At 30.5% G+C, this 21014-nt stretch overlaps 1 protein-coding gene across 1 annotated transcript; it reads right to left on the reverse strand.

Moving 5' to 3' along the window:
• Positions 1–5038: 5038 nt before the first annotated feature.
• LOC18101161 (uncharacterized) lies at positions 5039–18889 on the reverse strand. The gene is made up of 8 exons (XM_052454601.1): positions 17115–18889; positions 16812–16906; positions 15413–15549; positions 8399–8523; positions 8034–8137; positions 7734–7826; positions 5222–5292; positions 5039–5155 (listed from the first exon to the last, which is right to left on the reverse strand). Exons 1-8 carry the CDS (start codon positions 18887–18889, stop codon positions 5039–5041), a joined length of 2517 nt encoding a protein of 838 aa, XP_052310561.1.
• Between the last annotated feature and the right edge of the window lie 2125 nt (positions 18890–21014).

A 21014-nucleotide genomic window follows, 5' to 3' on the forward strand; every position in this document is an offset into this window, starting at 1 on the left:
TATTTTTTAATTATTTTTATATAAATTTTTTTTGTAATTCTTGATTAAGTTATCAAAAAATTCTAAAATTTGCGTGGAGCCTTTTAATATGATGTTTTAGCTTGGGTTAAAATTTCAGAATTTTTGGAGAAATTTGATGAAAAATTACAATTTAATCAGTTTTATGTTATTGGACGTAATTTTCAATCTGACCATCAGATTGAGCTGAAATTTTACGAGGAATCGTAAAATATATTGAATAAAATTTGGTTAAAATTTTAAGATGAACGTAGCTTTGTAGTGCTAACAAAAAAAGAACCGTCAAATAAAAGCTAAACGACTCATTAAGGGTAAAATAATTATTTGCCATTAAAAAATAAAACAAATCAATTCTTCCTTCCTTTTATATGTTGCCGACTTAATAGAAGAAGAATAGGAAAAGAAAGAAAAGAAAAGAAAAGGCGAGAGATAAAAGTAAGGGGAAAACATAAAAAAATCCGAAAGAAAAAAAAAAGTGAGAGAATAACCTTGTAAACTTACAAAGTCCAACTTATAAAACACTAATTTAAGGAAGAATCAAGTGAAGGAAGGAGGAATTGAGAGAAGGAAAAAATTTAATTACTTTGTTTTCCAGTTGACATGAGATTGTTATTTTATCCAGGTTGAGAGGTTGTTACAATATTAATTCAGATTCAATTATAGATTAATTATATTTCACAAAACATCGAAAGATGTAACTTTAATAATGGATTTATTTTTTACTTTCACTTCAATTTTATGTACTTTCAAATTTATTTTTTAATATTTTATATAGTGTATTTGAATTAAAATTTCATTGTTAACTTTAAAAATTCATGTACATAAATTAATTATTTTTTTAAAAAATTTATATATTTATTTAATAGCTCATGACAGAAAAAATTCTTGGCTCCGCTCTTGTTGTATATACATATAAACTTGTAGTTTTCTAACAAAGATTACATCTGTTTCCACCTTGAAGGGTCAAGTAACCAATCTAGCCTCCGGCTTTTGTTTCTAACTAATAAGGATAGATAACTTGATAATAGAATTACAAACACTTGAGTAGCATTTTGTTAGTATTTAATTGAGAATATGAAGATAAAAGTATAAAAATAAAATTACTTTAATTAGAATCAATTTAATTCATTTCAAAATAAAAAAAATAAGAAACATATATATCACATTTATCCCAACTAATTCTTTTTTTCCCGCAAAACAGTAGTGAAACACTACTCTAGTCTCTAAGATTTGTCATACATTCATGAATTTGTTTAATTACGCTAATCCATCTTTAAAAAGTTGTCATGTCTCTAATTTGTTTTCTTCATATTTTCACTATTAAAATTAACAAAAATACAGCATGTGACTTGTGTAGGACCAATTTAAAATTTTATATGTAAAAATTATCCCTTATTAAGAGATAGTTAAAAAAAAATTGAAAAAAAAATGGTATTTCCTTTAAAAAAATTAGTAAGAGGTATTTTGGATATATAAAATCCAAACTTAGACGTCATTTGTAAGTCACATGATGCATTTCTATTATTTCTTACAATGAAAATCTAATTGAATGTAATTAAATATACAAGGTTAGATTAATTACAAACCTTAAAAAAAAAAAACATTAAATCCACTTGGAATTCCATGCTTTTGCGTGTTCACGGTTCTTTCCGACATGATGGAATAATTGTCAATTAAGCATACATAGTTTCTCAAGACCACCAAACTGCGAGGAAATTAAGGTGAACAGTAATCCTGCCGAACAAACTTGACCATGTTTCCCTGTTTGCAATCAAGAAAGTAAAAGTTCAATTACGTGAGCCATCGAGAAGGGTTGACAAGGTTAGTTTTATGCCGCAGCATCTCATAACAAGAGACTAGTCTAATGGATGTCTGTGGGAAGAAGAAGAACTTCATGGACTCCATTAATTTATTTAATCCGAATGGTTACGTTTTTTCAACTGAAACTTCCACGGCAATGAATGCCTAGCTAGCTATGATATTATCCCTGGATTAATTAACTATATTAAGGATCGTACTGTTCATTAATCATTTTTCAAAATATATACATCTTAGAAATAATTAAAGATTTGCATCTCAACCTCGATCCATTGTCATTTTTCAAAATATATACATTTTAATTAACTATTATTATTTTATTAATTTTTTTTTGATGACCTAGGGTGTCCGGGTCAGCTTACGCGCACCACGACTAATCCCCGGATCCACTGAATATCCTACAAGCCTAGTAGACATGTAAGGCACCACGGGAATGACAGGCGTGCACACAAAGGTTCGAACCTAGGATGCAGAGGCAGGGAATCCCCTCCTAGAACCGCTAGGTCACGAACATGGATGCTTTAATTAATTATTATTATTATTATTATTTTTGGTAACCCGGGGTGTCCTGGCCAGCTTACGCGTACCACAACTAATCCCTCGGATCCTACTGAACACCCTGCAAGCCCAGTAGGCAGGTAAGACACCGCGAGGGATGACAGGCGTGCACACAAAGGTTCGAACCTAGGATGCAGAGGCAGGAAATCCCCTCCTAGAACCGCTAGGTCACGAACATGGATGCTTTAATTAATTATTATTATTATTATTATTTTTGGTAACCCGGGGTGTCCTGGCCAGCTTACGCGCACCACAACTAATCCTCGGACCTACTGAACACCCTGCAAGCCCAGTAGGCAGGTAAGACACCGCGGGGATGACAGACATGCACGCTGAGGCTCGAACCCAGGTGACAGAGGCAAGGAAACCTTGCCTCTATTGCTGGGTTAGAAGTCTCGGTGCTTTAATTAATTATTATTTGCATGTATAGGCGGTGGTTGGGAGGTCAATGTCTCATGTACATTTTGTTACAAAATATGACTAAATCGTATGGTATGACCCAATGAATATTAGATTTATATATTAACACACAAAGTCTTCGTGTTGATTAGCTCACAAATTCCCAGATTTATATAAACTTGACGGACGAGGAACAACTTTTTCTTAATGTATATTGTTTTTCATTGAAAAAAAATTATTATTCATCCTTCAGATTTTGTCTTTTCGATTGATGGAGATACATGCTTAATTTAATTTATGCTTTAATTAAAATACGCACATATACATAATTTCTATCACTATTGATATCACCATACCCTATATCACGAAAACCAAGTTTTTCTTTATTCAACTCGCATGTCATGAGAAATAATAAGAACAAGTTATTAAACCTCACGGGTTATAATTTTATTTTAAAAAATCAGTATTGTTTATGTGAAAATTTGATTATAATTTACCGGTTAAAAGATTGAAGAGGCATTCTGATAACATGCATTACTAGAAAATTAATAAATATAAACGGAAATACCGAGGAAATTACAATGGGAAAAAAATTAAAATAAAGCAAAAAAAAATAATGACGTGTCATTTTTACTAACGGAATTACCGACATAATTTTCCGTCGGTAAATTCGTTGGTAAACTGTGAACATTGTTCATCATGTTAATTACAAAGGGAATCACCAAAAGAATTTTCTATCGGTCTTTTCCAGAGAGCTGCAGAACTCTTCACTTTCCAATTGCACTGTTAATTGTTGTTCTTTATGAACAAAATCACCGACGGATTGAAAAGTCATCGGTGTTATTTGGCGGTTTTCTAAAAAAATTCAATTAATTTAAAATTTTGATTTAAATATTACCAACGGAATCACAGAGGGATTGAAAAATCATCGTTGATTGTTGACGGTTTCTGAAAACTTTTTATGAAATTAAAATTTTAAATTAAATATTACAGACAGAATTACCGATGGAATAATTAAAAAATATTAATATTGAATTATCCATCAGTAATTCCGTCGCTAACGCGCCCCAATAAAATCTTGAATCCCCTTATTTCACAAGAGATAGACTCATTTCTTCTTCTTCTTCTTCTTCCTCTTCGTTTTCCTTTTCACTATATGTAAAAAACATCAATATCTATTTCTTTCTCTTCTCTTCTATCCTCATCTCCTTCTTTTATCCTCCATGATCGGGTATGTCTTCTTCTTCTTTCTTCTTTTATCCTCTTAGTTTTTTTTTTAATTAATATGCTTTACGGAAAAAAATTTCTCTCCTTAGCTTCACTTGCAACTACATTAAGCTAAGATTTTTCTTTTTTATTCTTTTTTCATGATTTTTTTCTCTATATTTGTTTTTTATTTTATTTTTAATTGTTTTTGTTCTTAATAATTGTATAAATGTTGTTGTGAGATTTTTTTTTCATATGAGATCAATTTTTAATTGATTTATTTTTATGATTTTTAAATTTTTAGCAATTGCAACTTCATTTTTTTCATATGAACTGTTTTAGTTGAATTTATTTTTTTGTTTTATTTTTTTGTTGTAAATTTGTTTGAGTTGATTTTCTTATTCTTTTTTCCAAGCATTTTAAGTATATATTATAGAGTGTTGATTTATGTTAATTTAATTATTTTATAATTTTATAAAATGGATTTTTTTAAATAATTACCGACGGAATTACTGATGATATTTTTCGAGGGATATACCGACGGAATGAAGCGGATAATGTTTTTTCACACATCTATTCCATTAGTAAATCCGTTGGTAATAATATTTTTTTATTACCAACGGATTTACCGACTGACAAAAAATTACCGATGAAAGATTCACCGATGGAGCATTTCTATCAATGATTTTATTGGTAAATTAATTATCGATGAAATATGTGTCTTACGTCAACGGAAAAATTCCGTCGGTAAAACTGTTAAATCTTGTAGTGATGACGAATGTGTTAGCTTAAAATAATAGAAGGCTTTACCAATTAGTTAGCCAATATTTTCTATTTATATATGTAGGGCAGTGTACAATAATTATCAACCTTTCCTAATTGTATATAACCTATATTGTGCAATTTCCTATAATATGCCCTCTTAAGTTGAGGGAGGAGGGTCAACCCGAAGTTTGAACTGAAGAGTAGTAAAAGAACCAGTAGGAAGTGGCTTAGTAAGAACATCAGCAAGTTGATCCTTAGAAAAAATAAAACGAATCTAAATGTCCTTCTTAGCAACCCTATCTCGTATAAAATGATAGTCAACCTCAACATGTTTAGTATAAGCATGAAAGATAAGATTCACAGACAAATAAATAGCATTCAGATTATCACACTAAATCATAAGCACAAAAGTAGGTGTACTATATAGATCAGACAATAAATATTAAAGTCTGAGAACCTCATCAATGTCATCAGCTAAGGCTTTATAGTCAGCTTCGATAGAAGAATGAGCAACTATACGTTGTTTGCCTGATTTCCAAGAAATCAGGGTATTACAAAAGAAAACAAGATAGCCACCCATAGACTTACGATCATCAACACTACCAACCCAATTAGTATTTGTAAAACCATGTCAAGCAAAGGAGGAGCTACGGCTAATATGTAAGTAAAAACAAAAAATCATACTCTTAAGATAATGTAGAATGCGTTTAACGACAACCCAATGTGCATCAGTAGAAGCATGTATAAACTGACAAACCTTATTAATAGCAAAAAAAATATCTGGTCTCGTAAAATTGAGATATTAAAAAGCACTAATAATTTGATGAAATTGAGTAGGATCGGAAAACAAGCAATTAGGCACCATAATAACCTTGAAAGTAGAAAAAAAGTATCAACAGGTTTACAAGAAGACATACTTACACGATGGAGGATATCAAGTATATACTTATATTGTCGTAGCATGAGTCTTATACTTGTAGGATAGACCTCAATCCCTAAAAAATAATAACAGCGCCTAAATCCCGAAACTTGAACTCGGAGCTCAGCAACTATATCAATTGGTGAAGCAAGGTTGAATTGCCTCCAATAAGCAAAATATTATCAACATAAACAAGTAAATGAAAAATATTAGCACCCATAGACAGTATAAAAAATGAAGTGTCAACCTTAGAAGCATGAAATCCAATGGAGAAAAGATAATCACTTAAGTGAGTGCACCATGCCCGAGGAATTTGTTTTAAGCCATACAAAGACTTATGCAACCGACACACATGAGAGGAAAGAGTAGAATCAACAAAACCTGAAGGTTGATGTATGTATACCTCTACGTTAAGGGTCCCATTGAGAAAGGTATTATGGATATCCAGTTGATTAATTTCCTAACCACGGGAAACCACAATGGAGAAAATCAACCGAACAATAGCTTGCTTAATAACAAGACTAAAAGTCTCAGAATAATCAATATTTTCGTGTAAAGTAAAGCTTGTAGCAACCAACTAAGCCTTATAATGCTCAATGCTGCCATTTGCACAATGTTTGATTTTGTACACCTAATAACTACCAACAACATACATCAAAGGATGAAAAGGAACCAAAGACCAAGTGTCGTTGGAACGTAGCGCTTGAATTTCATCTTTCATAACATCGTGCCAAGCCACAACATTTATCGATAGGTGGTAGAAGTAGTAGGCAATATGGGTGGTAGAGAAGCTGTAGGCAGAGGGGAGTGAAAAAGTGAAGAATAAAGAAAATTAGGTTTGTGGGTTGTAGGAAAATTAGGTAGTGGGTGTTGGATGTCTGTGTCATCTGTTCAGATTTGTCAAACGAAAACACTTGTTTATGAAAGTGGACATGACAAGAAACATAAATACATTGAAAAGTAAGGTCAAGACAATGATAACTAAGATGGGAGGAGCTATAGTCTAAGAACACACATGTAGAGGAACAAAAATCCAATTTATAAGCATGATACAGACACTACGAAAAACAAAGACACCTAAAAGTACCCAAAAAATCATAATCAAGAGTGCAGTGAAAAAGACACTCAAACGTGGACTTAATTTGAAGGACAAGAGTATACATATGATTGATAAGGTAAACTTAGGATTCAAACGCATAATTCTAAAATTGTAATGGAGCTTTACACTATTCGAGGAGAGTAAGACCAATTTCGACAATATGCCGATAACAACATTAAACAGTGTCATTTTATTCATGAGTATGAGGAGAAATTAAATGATGAAAAATATTGATAGTCTGAAAGAAAGTATTTAACTTGCAGTATTCACCATCTCAATCAGTTTAAACAAATTTATTTTTTCGTGAAAATTAAAGCTCAACAAAAACTTGAAAATTATGAAAAATAGAAAATAAATCAGATTTCACAACAAGAGGATAATACCAAATATATTTTGTATACGCATTGAAAAAAATAACAAAAACCATAAAAAAAAAAAGAGCTGGGCCCTAGAAATCACTAAAAAATAATTCAAGTGGGGCAAAAGATTTGTGACCCATAGGTCCCAACGACAAACACGACAACTTTGCTAATAGGCATGCTTGACATTGAAAAAGTGAACATCTAGAGTTACAAGCAAGTTTATTATTTGATACTAAAAAATTGAAAACATAGGAAGTAGGATGACACAATCAACAATGAAAAATATCAGCATAAGCAGATATGCAAAGAGACCAATAAGCTTGAGGAATTGACGTGGCAAAAGAATTGAACAAACATAGAGACCATCATTACTCTGACCAGAAAAGAAGCATTGTCTTGGTGTTGAAGTCCATAACAAAAAAACACAGACGCGTGAAAATCAAAATAAACATTATTATCACGATAAAGGTTTGAATAGAAAGCAATGGCTTGGTAATATGAGGTACATGAAGTACATTAAATAAGGTAAAAATGTGTTTTGGTGTATATAACGTAGTATGCCCAATATTAGATATGGAAAGGCACTTACCATCACCAACATGCAAATGATCATTACCAAGATAGGGTTTAGACCCGGTCAGAGTCACAAGGTCATGAGTAACATGTTGATTCGCATCGGTATCTGGAAACGAATCCATAGAGTTCATCAAGGAGACATTGTTGATAGTAAGATTGGCATGATGTTTTTTTCCATGGCTATGAAGTTGAGCGCATTGAGGCTCTAAATGACCAAATAACTGGTAGAGTTGCCACTTGACATTCTGCCTAAAAAGGCATGTATTGGACCAATGTTAGGTGTCGTTATGCCTTCTATTTTGTTGTAAATTACCTTCCCTCCAGTCACTAGTGGAAGAACCATTTAACCCATGGCAATCAGACCCTAAGTTGCTACTATGTTGGTTGGTGTTGTGGTGCCAACCACCACGAGAATGCCTAATGCCACGATTAGAATTGAAGTTATTGTTAAACAAACCAGGGGAATGTCATTGTGCAATAGGAGATGATGGTGGTTGAACCAGTAAGGGCAATAAATGGGTAATGACAACAACACCAATGGATTGAAGAGAGCTCTTGTGAAGAAACTCATGAATAAAAAGATGATTATGAAGGTTTGTATAGGACAGAGGATCTGCTCTTGTTGAGAGACTTGTCACCAAGTCCTTGAACTCTCCTCAAAGTTCACATAACACATACAAATTGAAATCTGCAAGCAAAATTGGTCGGCCAGTTGTTGCTAATTCATCAGTTGCTCCAACCTCTAGAGGATTGTGAGGAGGATAGGTGGAAGTGTCTTTGGTAACCATGTTGGTGTTATATGTCTCATATGAAAAAAAAAATCAAAATCCAAAATTCATATTAATGATGTAAATAAATATGAATTTTAATTAAAAGAATTATAAATTTTTTTACAACAAACACTTCCGCTCTACTATTGACAAACCTTTTTCACTTATTTCCCCTTATGCGCCCTCCTTCCTTAAATGAGTTTCCTCATATAACTCCATTAAAGTTAGTTTACGCCCAAGCTATTTTTCCAGTAAAATAAGTAATATGTAAAAAAGTCTAATAAATAAAGAATAAATTAAAAATTGGATATAAATAATTAAATATGTAACAAAAATCTCTCACTAGGAACATTGCATGGTTCACAAAGAAAAGTTTGCCCCTGGTATGCTTGTTCACTAAACTATGAGTTTTTTTGTTTCTTATTTGAGACTAGGATTGTGAGCGCCTTTTAAATCCATTTGATGCCAAAAGATCTTGAAAATGTTTCTAATTATTCTCTATAACATGCCTTGGTTTGTAATGTTTTCACAACGCTATGTCATTAGAGTTTGTTATGTTTATTGCATATTTATGAGAATCATATAATAAATCATGCAACCTAATACAAAAATTTGTTAAATAGAAATGTAAGGAAATGAAAGATTATAAATTTTAAATAATATAATATTTTTTTCTTGATACTTACCTAATTACAGTGTGTTTTCTCACACTTTCCTAACCACCAGCTAGTTTTCTACGTCCTGATAATTTTTTTTCTTTAAAGTCAATTCATACATTAATTAGTTTTTAAAATTATAGAAAGACTATATAAAAAAGTATAAATTATTTATCTAACCTTAAACTTTTCTCATTAATAATCTACCATATTCATCCATTCAGGATGATTTAGAAGCTGACTCCATTGAAATAATGGCTATTTGAATGATTATCTCATCATACTTGTGATCAAACAAGCAACTTCAATATTGATAAACCTGAAAATCAATTCATGAAAGTCATTTTTAGTTAATGTAAAACTTAAAATAACCTCTTACAAATAAATAACTTCATTAGTGAGAAAAAACATGACTTATATAGAATGGTTGACATTCTATTTTGCAATAATGTTTCTTGCATATCCATCTATTTTCGAAGGGATTCCAACTCTTCTACTCGTATTAGACGGGCCCTAGTCGGTAATGTCTATATGAGGTGCCTCTACTTGATCAACACCTAAATTAATTGCACGTTCAAGATCATTGACATTACTATTTGATGAAATAGCAGGGCTCTTATTGGACTTTGAACGTTTTCTCCTTTGAAAGATGGTACTTAAAAGAAAACAAATAACAAAAATCAAAATGAAAACCAAGATAATAATTCTAATAATTTCACAATAAGTTGACAAGTGATTTAATAAGATTTCAATCGAGTTTTCCCATACGGGAAATCTACCCTAGATTTTGTCTTGTATTAATACCTACAACCACAACAACAATCCAAACCACATTCATTTTACAAGCTTGAAACCCATAATCCAATTGGTTTATACCACAATTCATACTCGATCTCCGTATACCATAAGCACCCATAAACTCTTATTGCAAAGCCACATCACATTTTGGTCAAACATTTACAAGTATAATGTAAAGTAACAGAGGTAGATGCATAAAACAAACTTTTTCAAAGAGTTATTTTTGGAATCAATTTCATAACCTAAATATATAAATTGTACATCAAAATAAATAAATAAACATTCCAAAAATTATTATTCCCATATAACCTAAATTTATAAATTAATCAAATTTAAAAAGAACTCATGATAATAATTTCTAAAAAAATCCTAACCTAACCAATTTTACAATTAAACCATTAAAACAATAAAAATCTCCAAAATTACTCTCACGTAACCTAAAACTATAAATTTCTCAAATCAATTTCACAACCTCATATTAACAACAATAAAGTCAGTAATTTCACAACCATTACATCAACCCCCCCCCCCCCTCAAATTGCTAAATTTAATCTAAAAATAAAACTAACTACTTTTCAATTCATATAAAAACTCATTAAAATTTAATTCATAAATCTAACTACTTTTCAATTCATATAACTAACTCATTAAAATCACCAAACTTAAAATATACTAAATTACTATCTTTAATTTAACCTAAACCTAATTATCTTTAAAACAAACAAAAAGAATAAAATCAATTAAAATAACAACACTAACCCCCAATATTTATAGTAGTTTATGATTACTTTTTGAATGCTAAGACTTAGAGAGAGAGAGAGAGGAGGAGGAGGAGGAGGTAGGGCAGACTTGTTCAGAGAGAGAAAGTGGCTATATTGTCGATCAATGAGAGAGATAGGATGGTTCGCTGGCGAGGGAGAAGAGAGACGATGTCTGACGGTGAGAAATAAGAGAGATGGCGAGAGAGAAGTGTTAAACAATGAGCGAGAAGTTTGAAAAGAAATAGAAATAAGGGGAAAGAGAAATTTTGTTAGTCAAATTATATTATAGTGTTTAAATGATATTGGAAAAAATACATCATAGATGATGTTGTTAGTCAAATTATAGTATTTAAATCTTTTGTATTGTTTTAATCCCAGGCTTACTTTGACTTGAAATACCATCTTATTGTAGTTAGTAAGTCTAGGTTTATTTCTTAGTTCATGTTTGAGGATATTGTTTGATGACTACAACATTTGCTTATAATGGTGTAAACTCAACATTAACATTGTTGTATTGTAGCGTTTATAATTAAAAAAGCATAAAATAAAATAATTTAAAATTAAGAGTGCAAGATTATTATATTTGAATAAATTTATTAAAATTTTAAAAGAATATTGAATTCAACCATCTATCATATACATTATGTATGTCAAACCTATGACGCATTTGAATTGTAAAATATTATGTATATATCTAAAAAAATGATTTTCAAGAGTTATATTGAAAGAGGTATTATTGTCTAAGTTAAATATATCCTAAGAAATATTGAAAACCATTTTTTTTCAAAAGTATTGAAAACTTGTTGCTAGTTTTAAATTTTTGAAAACCAAAAACAAAAATAATATGGAACACTAAGATTTTCATTGAAATTTTGCAATACCTTAGTTCCTCGTCTAAGAAGTAACATATTAAGCTCAGTAGAATGGAATTAATCGATTAATACAATATTTTTGTGTATGAAAATAAATATTTTATTATTATGGTGTCTTTAAAAAAATTATAGGAAAAATATTTTTATAATTTATCTTTTAAAACTTATATAAATTTAAATAAGAGTAGAAATGAAATGTGTAAACATCATATATATCAATTATAAATACATATTATCTTCAATGATCCCATATTATATTATTGTTCATGCATTGAGCATAACTATACTTCCCATTCCAATACTCGTAAGTGCTAAATTAAGCTCCTTTCGCTAGTCAGAGAAAACTTATTTGCAACAACTTTTACATACACACCAAGTGTGTGTGTGTGTGTGTGTGTGTGATTAAAAACAATATGGAGAAATAAAAAGTTTGTTACATATATAACATATCTAACTCTTCAAATTAAATAAAAAAATCTTACCCTAAAATAGAGTAGCATTTGCATAAAATTTGTTAAAAATGTTTGTTCTCTTAAAAGAAGCAAAATTTATTCAAAAAAAGTTAACCCTTTCTTTCCTTTTTGTTCCTAAATCATCTTTTTTAATGAAGAAGATATGAAACATGGCGTTCAAATATGTTAATTTAGCCTTATAAGCAAAACGCTATTTGACAAACCAATTAATTTCCTAGTATTAAAGGAGGTTATAAAACATTTATAGTTTCATAAATATCCTAACAATACAAGCCTATGAAGGGTTTATTAGATCCTATTCCACATCTTTTGTTCTTCTTATAGAGACAAAGAATAAATAAGAGATGGTCACATAGTTTCTTCTTAATGGTAATGATGTGAACCCCGTGATCATGTAGTCATATAACCCATACATAAAAAAGACAAATGCTAAAAAGCTAAAGAATCAAGTTTGATAAGAAGCGTGACACAATGATTACCTGAACTAAGTTACTAATACTATTGGAATAAACCCCTACCCAATGATTAGCGAATCATGAATGAGAAGTATAAGAAAGAATGCTAGAAAGTTAATTATACTTTGATAAGTTCAATTATTCTTCATTTAAACAAAGAGAAAAACATGTTGCTCCAAGCAAAACACCAATTTTATTCAATAATGCATGGCTACAAAGGAAAAAAACTAAGTACAAGATAAATAAACCTATTTATGCTAGGTAAAAAAATGTCCTAAACAATTCTGAAAAAATAATAAAAGAATTATAAATAAAATATGAAAAAGAATCCTAAATCAACTAGGAAACTAATACAAATCCCACATAGTAGCTTCTGGACCTTATTTCAAGGCATTCTTGATGTCCAATTGGAAACTTATAATAAAATTTTAGTTCAATTCAACAATCGGATTAAAATTTATGTTTGTTAGTCCAAAACCAACTTTAACTCTCCTAAATAAGCATTGAAATATTTGTAATAGCTCCTTCCCTTTAGTTTTATTTTTACCATTAAATACCATAAGCCCTCTTTTCCTTGTATAGTTAGGATAAGTAAGGAATCCTAATAAGAAAATGATTGATTTTAGAACATTAAAAGAATCTTTGACACACTTGAAAATTATATTGCTACCCATTAAATATCCTTGTAAAACTAAGAAACTCCTAAAAATATGTTGTTGAATATCCTTATATCTTTAGGAAAATAAACTTTTCCAAATAAAAAGTCCACAAGTCAAAAGACAACAAATAAAAAAAAATTATTGTATCTTCTGACCTATATTATGATGCCTTTCAAAACTACGATTGATTTAAAATTCTAACTCAATGTAGAATAATAAGTTTGGAAACTCCTGGTAAACTTTTAACTTGATCCAATGGTCGAATTAAGGGTAATACTTAATAACATAAAACTGGACACTAGGTAACATTACACTAAAATCCAAATTTGATTGTTCAACCCTTGCATGGGTCGTATCAGGTAACCTCTTAAATCTTTATGGTATAAACTCTTACGGAGTCATAGGTATAGATGGTGGATTAGTTATTAAATGGTCTAGCAACTTAGTTATTGATATTGTAGAATATGATGGTTATATCTTTGTTATTTTTGAATAAAGTTAGGGATTTTATGGGTATTTAAAGTAGTTGTGATGAAGGTATTTAGAAGAATTAGTTTGATAAATAATTTTTCTTTTTATCTCAAATCTTAGATACTCTTGTTATAGAAGGGAATTAATGTTATTTTGTGTCAAAAAAAAAAAAAAACATGGTAATGTATTTAGCACTTCAAAGACTAAGGTTTTTCTTCATTTGTTAATTGTTCCTTAATAAAATATTTTGCTTATTTGGGATTTGATCTCACCAAGAATAATAGATGAATATGATAAATTAAAGAGTTACAATCATAACCCAAATATAGGGAACAAAACACGGGGCACAACTCAAGCCCAAGGCATAAAGCACGAGATAAAAGTTAAGTCTAAAATCTAATAGGCTATAGTGTGTACCCATGCCCAACAAACTCAAACATGATTTAAATTTATTTTTAGGTCCAGTCATTGGACCCAATTGGATCTAATTGCCTGATTAGGGTGTCATGACATATAAAAATCTTGATGAGAATGAAACGATTCTTAAAAGGCTTAGTTAACCAAACAAACATGCAAGCTTTTGGACTCCATGATAGGCTCATGATCCCTTTAAGAAAATAAAGCCACGCATCCAGGTACACTTATCAAAGGGACACCTAAGGTTAGACATAACATGCCTAGCCCTAAGTATAACCACTTACCCTTTGTATAATCGGTATTCAACATTAAATATTCTCATATCTTTTCATTATAATTAAGCTCATGAAACGGCGTTAAACACACTTATACCATGTGGATGGCCTACCTTGTCTAGCTCTTTCCCATTCAAAATACACCATTAACCATTAGGGTATATAAATTTAAATAATTGATATTAAATTAGGTGTTATAGTCTATTCTTCTTTTTTTCCTTATCGCCATACAAGTTGGCATGGCTTATAGATATATAAAAATTTATAAACAGTGAGAAAAATAAAAGCACAATTTCATACTTTCCAGCATTCTTATATTTTTCACCACTCTTTACAAACATAAACATAGACACACATCACAACCTCTTAGACTTTATTTCTCATATAAACTTGCTAACTTGAGCATATGAGGGTATCTAATCCCAATAAGGAGTTTGTTTTATAAGGGATCATGATCCTTATCAGTTACCAAGCACAATAATCTTGTTACACTTTCTTAACCTATTATTTATTTTGAAAGGCTTTAATTTTTTAGGCTTTTGTTTAAACCTCGTCAATGGTATCATTTATGGGAAACTTTGAACAAAAGCCAATTAAAATTTATTTCTTTCCACGTATTTCCAATCTTTCCCATGGTTGAAAACTTAAAAACTCTAAGTCATGAGAGAGTTGCAAACTTTTCCACCACAAGTGTTTAATCAACTTGCACACCTATATAGTTTATAATAGTATCTAAATGTTACTTGAGATGGTTCTTCACTATACTACCTCATGTATTGTTCAAAGATAATGAGGGTAGCTCACCCATTCATGTATAGCTAACTAACCTAGAGATTGTATTAAAAAAAACTATATGCAAACTATGATAGAGGGAAAGAATATTCGTACTTGAATAGAAATAAAGGAGATGTAATTTCTTTCCCCTCTTTATATTCCCATATAGCTTCCTGCTTATTCTATTCGCTCAAAATGACACTTGGGTTATGTATTGCTTCACATTTAGATCTAAATCTCTGTTATTTGGACTATGGACACAACAATAAAATAAATTAAAAAATTCATTGATCTTGAGGTTTCCTAACTACCTTTAAAACCCTCTTAGTTTCAATAAGGGGTTCTTTAACCTTCTCTTCAGGATCTTTAACCTCGATTCCAGTCTTAAGGGCTTTATAAGCATCCCCACTCAATGAAGCCCCAAATCCACTAGTTACCCTACTCATATCTATCATGATTAAAGTTAATATAAAAGAGGAAAAATGCTACCCTTACTAAATTTTAGTTTGTTAAATTCTAGCTAATTAAACAAAAGAGAACCATCATAATAACAAATTGACATCATCAAGAACAATGCTACAATACCATAAAGTTCCTTCAAAATGCTTTTATAATGGTATAAAAGTGAATAAGATGATCTTTATAAAGATTGTCGAAGGTTTGATGGAAGACTTGTATAGGTTAGATTTTTTCTCTCATAATTGATACTCATCGGTAATCACTCAATAGAAAGTGAGAGAGAAACTAAGTTTTTATAGATGAAAAATGATAGCTACTTGCATGTTTGTGGTCTTATATAGGCTTGAGGTGCATTTAATGTTGCCTTATTATTTGTTCGGATTAAAAGTAATGATTGTTCTTGTTAAGTTGGTCATTTAGCATGGATATATTTTTTAAAAAAATTTAGTTTTGTCCCACTGGTTCATAAACAATTGTATTAAGCTTTTTACATGACTTACTATTAATAAATCTACATCTAGTTATTCAGAATTATCAAATTACACGACTAGCCAGCATTACATTAATAAAATGATATGTAATGATTGCATAAAATTATACATCTTCTTGAGTCTTCTTCTCTTAAGTACAATTGTCCTGTTTTAGTTTTAATTTTTGTTCATCTTGCCTTTAATAAATATTTATCTTAGGTTATAAAAAAACACTTTTATACCACTCATAATTTTTCTAGTTATTTTTGTTCTTAAGAAATAGTATTACTTGTTACATATTTGTCTCTCATTGTTTTTCAATTTAGAATTGCATATACAGTGGCGGAGCCATAATTTTTTTAATGAGAGGGAAAATTATTAACAAATACTATATTATATAGATATGGATTAGAAATCAATTCAAAGTATATATACTAATTCATATCAAGTAAAATTAATTTAAAAATACTTTTAAAATGAAAAAACTTACATTATAATTGTTCTCTTCGAGTTTTCATATTTTGAAACCGCTTCATAATAGTTTCATTATCAATCTTATCGAAGATATCTTTCTCAATGTATACAACCAAACTATCATTCATCCACTTATCTCCCATCCTATTCCGCAATCTACTCTTGACAATATGCATAGCAGAAAAAACTCTCTCCACTGTAGCAGTTGCAACTGGTAGAAGTAATGATAATTTGATAAGCATATATACTAATGGAAATATCAAATTCTTCTTTGTTTTTACCATTTTCTCTGCAAGACTAGCAATACCTTCAATACTAGAGAACTCATCATCACCACGTAGATCAATAATATACGTATCAAGTTGGTCACCAAGTACCATAAGGTCCACTATAGAGAATTCACTGGGATAAAAAAAGAGGAAGGTGAAGAAGCTTTTCTTTGTTGAAAGCAGAGAAAGAGTCACTTGGGTTTAAATATGCCACACAAAGAAGTAACTCTGTACTTGTCTCAGTAAAACGATCATCCAACTCAGTAAGTTGCATGTCAATGATATTGTTAAACAATTCATAACGGAAATGGTGTAGGTTTGTAATCCCTTGAGATTTTCACCTTGAACGCCCACGAAACTTGTACTCATCATCCATGTTTAGAATATCAATATCATGTTTGATGCAAAAAGATGACACTTCTTCCAATAAAGATTCCCAATCATTCTCTCTCATCATTTTGAATTGTTCCTTTGATGTTTTCAATAAACTCATAGCATTTTCTATGTCTTGATCTTTTCTTTGTAATGCTTGTGAGAACTCATTAGTAACTGCTAGTATCCTTCTCAAACAATGAAGCATGAATACAAAATTAAATGATTCCATAATATCTGTTAAAACAACTGCTTCTGTTCTCTGTTCTGAGTTCATCCCATCCTCCCTTATAATCTCAAGCACATCAAGAACAGATGAAAACATTACAAGTAGATGAATAATTGTAACATAGTGGGAGCCCCAACGAGTGTCACCATACCTTCTAAGAGAAGTTTCTTGATTCAAGCCTCGTCCACTAGAAATTTCTCCATTTTCAAGTCCTTTAATATTTCTAGCATATTGTTTTTCTCTAATCACCTCCATCCTTTTGCATGATGCTCCAACTATGTTTATAATGCTAGAAATAAAATTGAAGACATCTCCAACTTCATTATGCTTCTTTGTAACAGCCACAAGAGTCAATTGAAGTCTGTGAGCAAAACAATGTACATAATATGCACTTGGATTGCTATTTAGAATAAGTGATTTCAAGCCATTGAATTCACCTCGCATGTTACTAGCTCCATCATATCCCTGACCACGCAATTTTGATATGCTTAGCCCATGTTCAGAAAACAAAGCTTCAATAGCTGCCTTGAGTGAACTAGCAGTTGTATCTCGCACATGTTGAATGCCAAGAAAATGTTCAATTATATGTCCATTGTTGTCTACATATCGTAGAACAACAACCATTTGTTCCTTGATTGATATGTCACGTGACTCATCAATTAAAATTGAAAAAAATGAGTCACCTAGATCTTTGATAATCACATTTGTAATCTCCTCTGCAGCAGCTTGAGTAATGTCTTTTTGAATATCTGGAGAAGTCAATTTGTTATGTCTGGGAGCTTCACTGAAAGTAACTCTTTTAATAGCTTCATTATTTCTGGAAAGAAAATGCAAGAGCTCTAGATAATTTCCTTGGTTGCTTGAACATTCACATTCATCATGGCCACGAAATGGAAGTTCTTGGTGCAACAAAAAATGAGCACACTCTATTGAAGCATTCAATCGAGTTCGATAATCACTTTGACTCTTTACTGTCTGCTCAGATAACAAAGTCATGATACTTTGTTTTTCATTCATCAAATTCTCACATTTTATCTGAGCTGCATTGTGACTACTATTAGACTTTCCAATATGAAGATCAAATCTTTCCTTTTTTTTCCAATTTGAAAACCCATCACCCACAAACGAATCAACACTCTCTTTTGACTTGAAGAGATAACAATACAAGCAAAAGGCAGCATCTTTGGCTATGCTGTACTCTAACCATGTTGGGTATGCATCAAACCAAGCCGGACTAAAGCGTCGTAGTGTTGATATATTCCCAAATTGTTTTTGAGGAAAATCACAGTGTGAAGGTTGACAAGGATCTTTTTGTAGATAAGCTCTTCGGATTGCATTCCTTTCATTTATATGGTATTCATAAATTGGTCTTCTTAAGCCAGGGTCAGCAAGGAGAGTGTCGAGGTTGATTTCAATATGACTTTTCTTTGAACTTGATTGAGTTACATGACTTGAAGCTTTGATTGACTCTTCATCTTCAAGGGATTTATGCTTGAAATACTTGTCTAGTGACATGTTAATTTAATATGAACCTGTTGGATTTTTTTTTATCATCATTAGTGTCTACATAATAATTAACACAACTACATAATAATTCACTGTTAAATAAAAATCAGTTGAGTTACATAATAATTCTAAATCTTCCATATGAAATTCATAGCAAAATACATATCAATTCATCAAAATCAAAATCTATTTCAATTCATATCTATATACATATAATAAGTATGTTGATTAAATTATACTTAATTATTTCTAGATATTTAATTGAGGAGCAATGCCCAGTGTATGTGTAAGAGAAACAATTCTTGAAAAACATGCTTTCTACTTGATATTTTACTTACAAACAAGTCATATGAAAATATTAAATTTCAATAAACTACTCTGCCAATGCAAGAGATGTCAAGAATAGTGGTTTTGCATGAATATTAATTTATTCCTTTATAATAAGAAAAGAAACATTTAATTGATTAAATTAGTAGATTTAAACATTTATTTTGAACATATTTATATCAAAACCCATAAATTAATTATCATAAACCCTAATATTTTTAATAACTAATTATAAAAGAATAAAATTAAAATTAAACAATAAAATAAATAGAAAAAATAAAGAAAATTTACCTAAAATATAAAGCAAAATTCAAAAAAGATTAATTGCTTATCTATACTTGATGAGAAATTTGCATACGAGAGAGGCAGAGAATAACAACTCATGAAAAGAACAAAGCGGCACAACAACTCATGAAAAAAACAACGCGGCAAAGGTAAGGAAAAAAAATATTAGTTTAGGGAATTGTTACTGCAGGGAAGGATTCCATATTTTAAAGCCGGTGCCATCAATTTGATATAGAAACAAAAGAGAAAAAGAAAAAAAATTGTGGAATTAGCTGTGTATATATATATTATATTATATTATAACTCAACAATTATAAACAATGACATGTTTTCTTTTTCCAACCCTATAGTAACAATTCTCTAAACTAATATATTAATATTTTTTTTTAAAAAAAAAGTTAAGGGTAGCAATTGCCTCCTTTTGTCCATACATGGCTTCGCCACTGTGCATATAGATATTTCTTCCCTTGTAAGAAAGCACATATGATAGACAAAATTCAATGAATTCTCACTGCAATCTATATGATAAGAAAAATTGAAATCAAGCGGGTACTGCATGCTTGATGGCGCAAGAAATGACTACTCCTTAATATTTGACCACCGGATGTGGAAATGAATATTTAATTTTATCTGGGTTTACATTTATGTCAAGAAAAATGAGGATTATATATGCAAATGTGAAAAAATGATTTACAAACAAATTTATATATATAAACTTTAATAGAAGAAAATAAGATTTACTCTCTCCAATTAGAGCTCTGTTAATTGTGACCTCTAGAGGAGGCTCTGGGTCTCGCTCTTCTTCTAAATTAATCATATGAATATTTCTTTGTCTCCCTTAGGATTCTCTTGATGTCAACGTCGTTATCTGACAATAAAACATAATCACCATATTGTTTAGTCTCTAATCATGGTTTATTTAAACGATTATATTCTAATCAGTCCCAAAAGATGACGGTGAAGAAAGCAATATTGGCTTGCATATGTAACGCAAAAACAATGCAAGAACTCACCCACTCCGTTTCTACACACTACCTGTTAGCACAACAACAAGTACTGTAGTAGCACAAAGCAGCAATTCCAATCAAATCACAAAAAAACTAAAATATAATCACTCAAACATCAAATCCCATCCACGTGATCACTGCACCATGTAAGCTTTCCTTTTCTCATAATCTTTTTGTAATTAGCATCTCAACATGATTGAGTTGGATACGCATGTAATGGAATAGCTCGAAATGACTCATTTCCATATTAATTTCAATTAATAATCCAGGGGATATATATATATAAAGGTAAATATATATAGCATGGGAGATATTAACTTGAAAATTACTAATTAAATCAGGGATAAAATCTATGTAGTATATCACAATAAATCTGTAAACAAACCCAAATCACCAAGTGATTAGTATTGCAGCATAGCGTGCTCGGAAGGTTTAAAAAACCCTGGCAACTAATAAATATTATTAATTAACCAAGTGTTGAATTTGATTAAATAAAGATCCTTGTTGAATTCCTT

The sequence above is a fragment of the Populus trichocarpa genome, chromosome 7 (genome assembly GCF_000002775.5).
Source record: "Populus trichocarpa isolate Nisqually-1 chromosome 7, P.trichocarpa_v4.1, whole genome shotgun sequence".
Lineage (NCBI taxonomy): Eukaryota > Viridiplantae > Streptophyta > Magnoliopsida > Malpighiales > Salicaceae > Populus > Populus trichocarpa.

Coding starts and splice junctions, on each gene's coding strand:
- LOC18101161 (XM_052454601.1), bottom strand. CDS start 18,889: ATGTCACTAGACAAGTATTTCAAGCATAAATCCCTTGAAGATGAAGAG. Junction 7,827..8,033: donor CACTAGTGACTGGAGGGAAG/GTAATTTACAAC, acceptor ATTCGTTTCCAG/ATACCGATGCGAATCAACAT. Junction 5,156..5,221: donor TAGCTGATGACATTGATGAG/GTTCTCAGACTT, acceptor CTTATGATTTAG/TGTGATAATCTGAATGCTAT.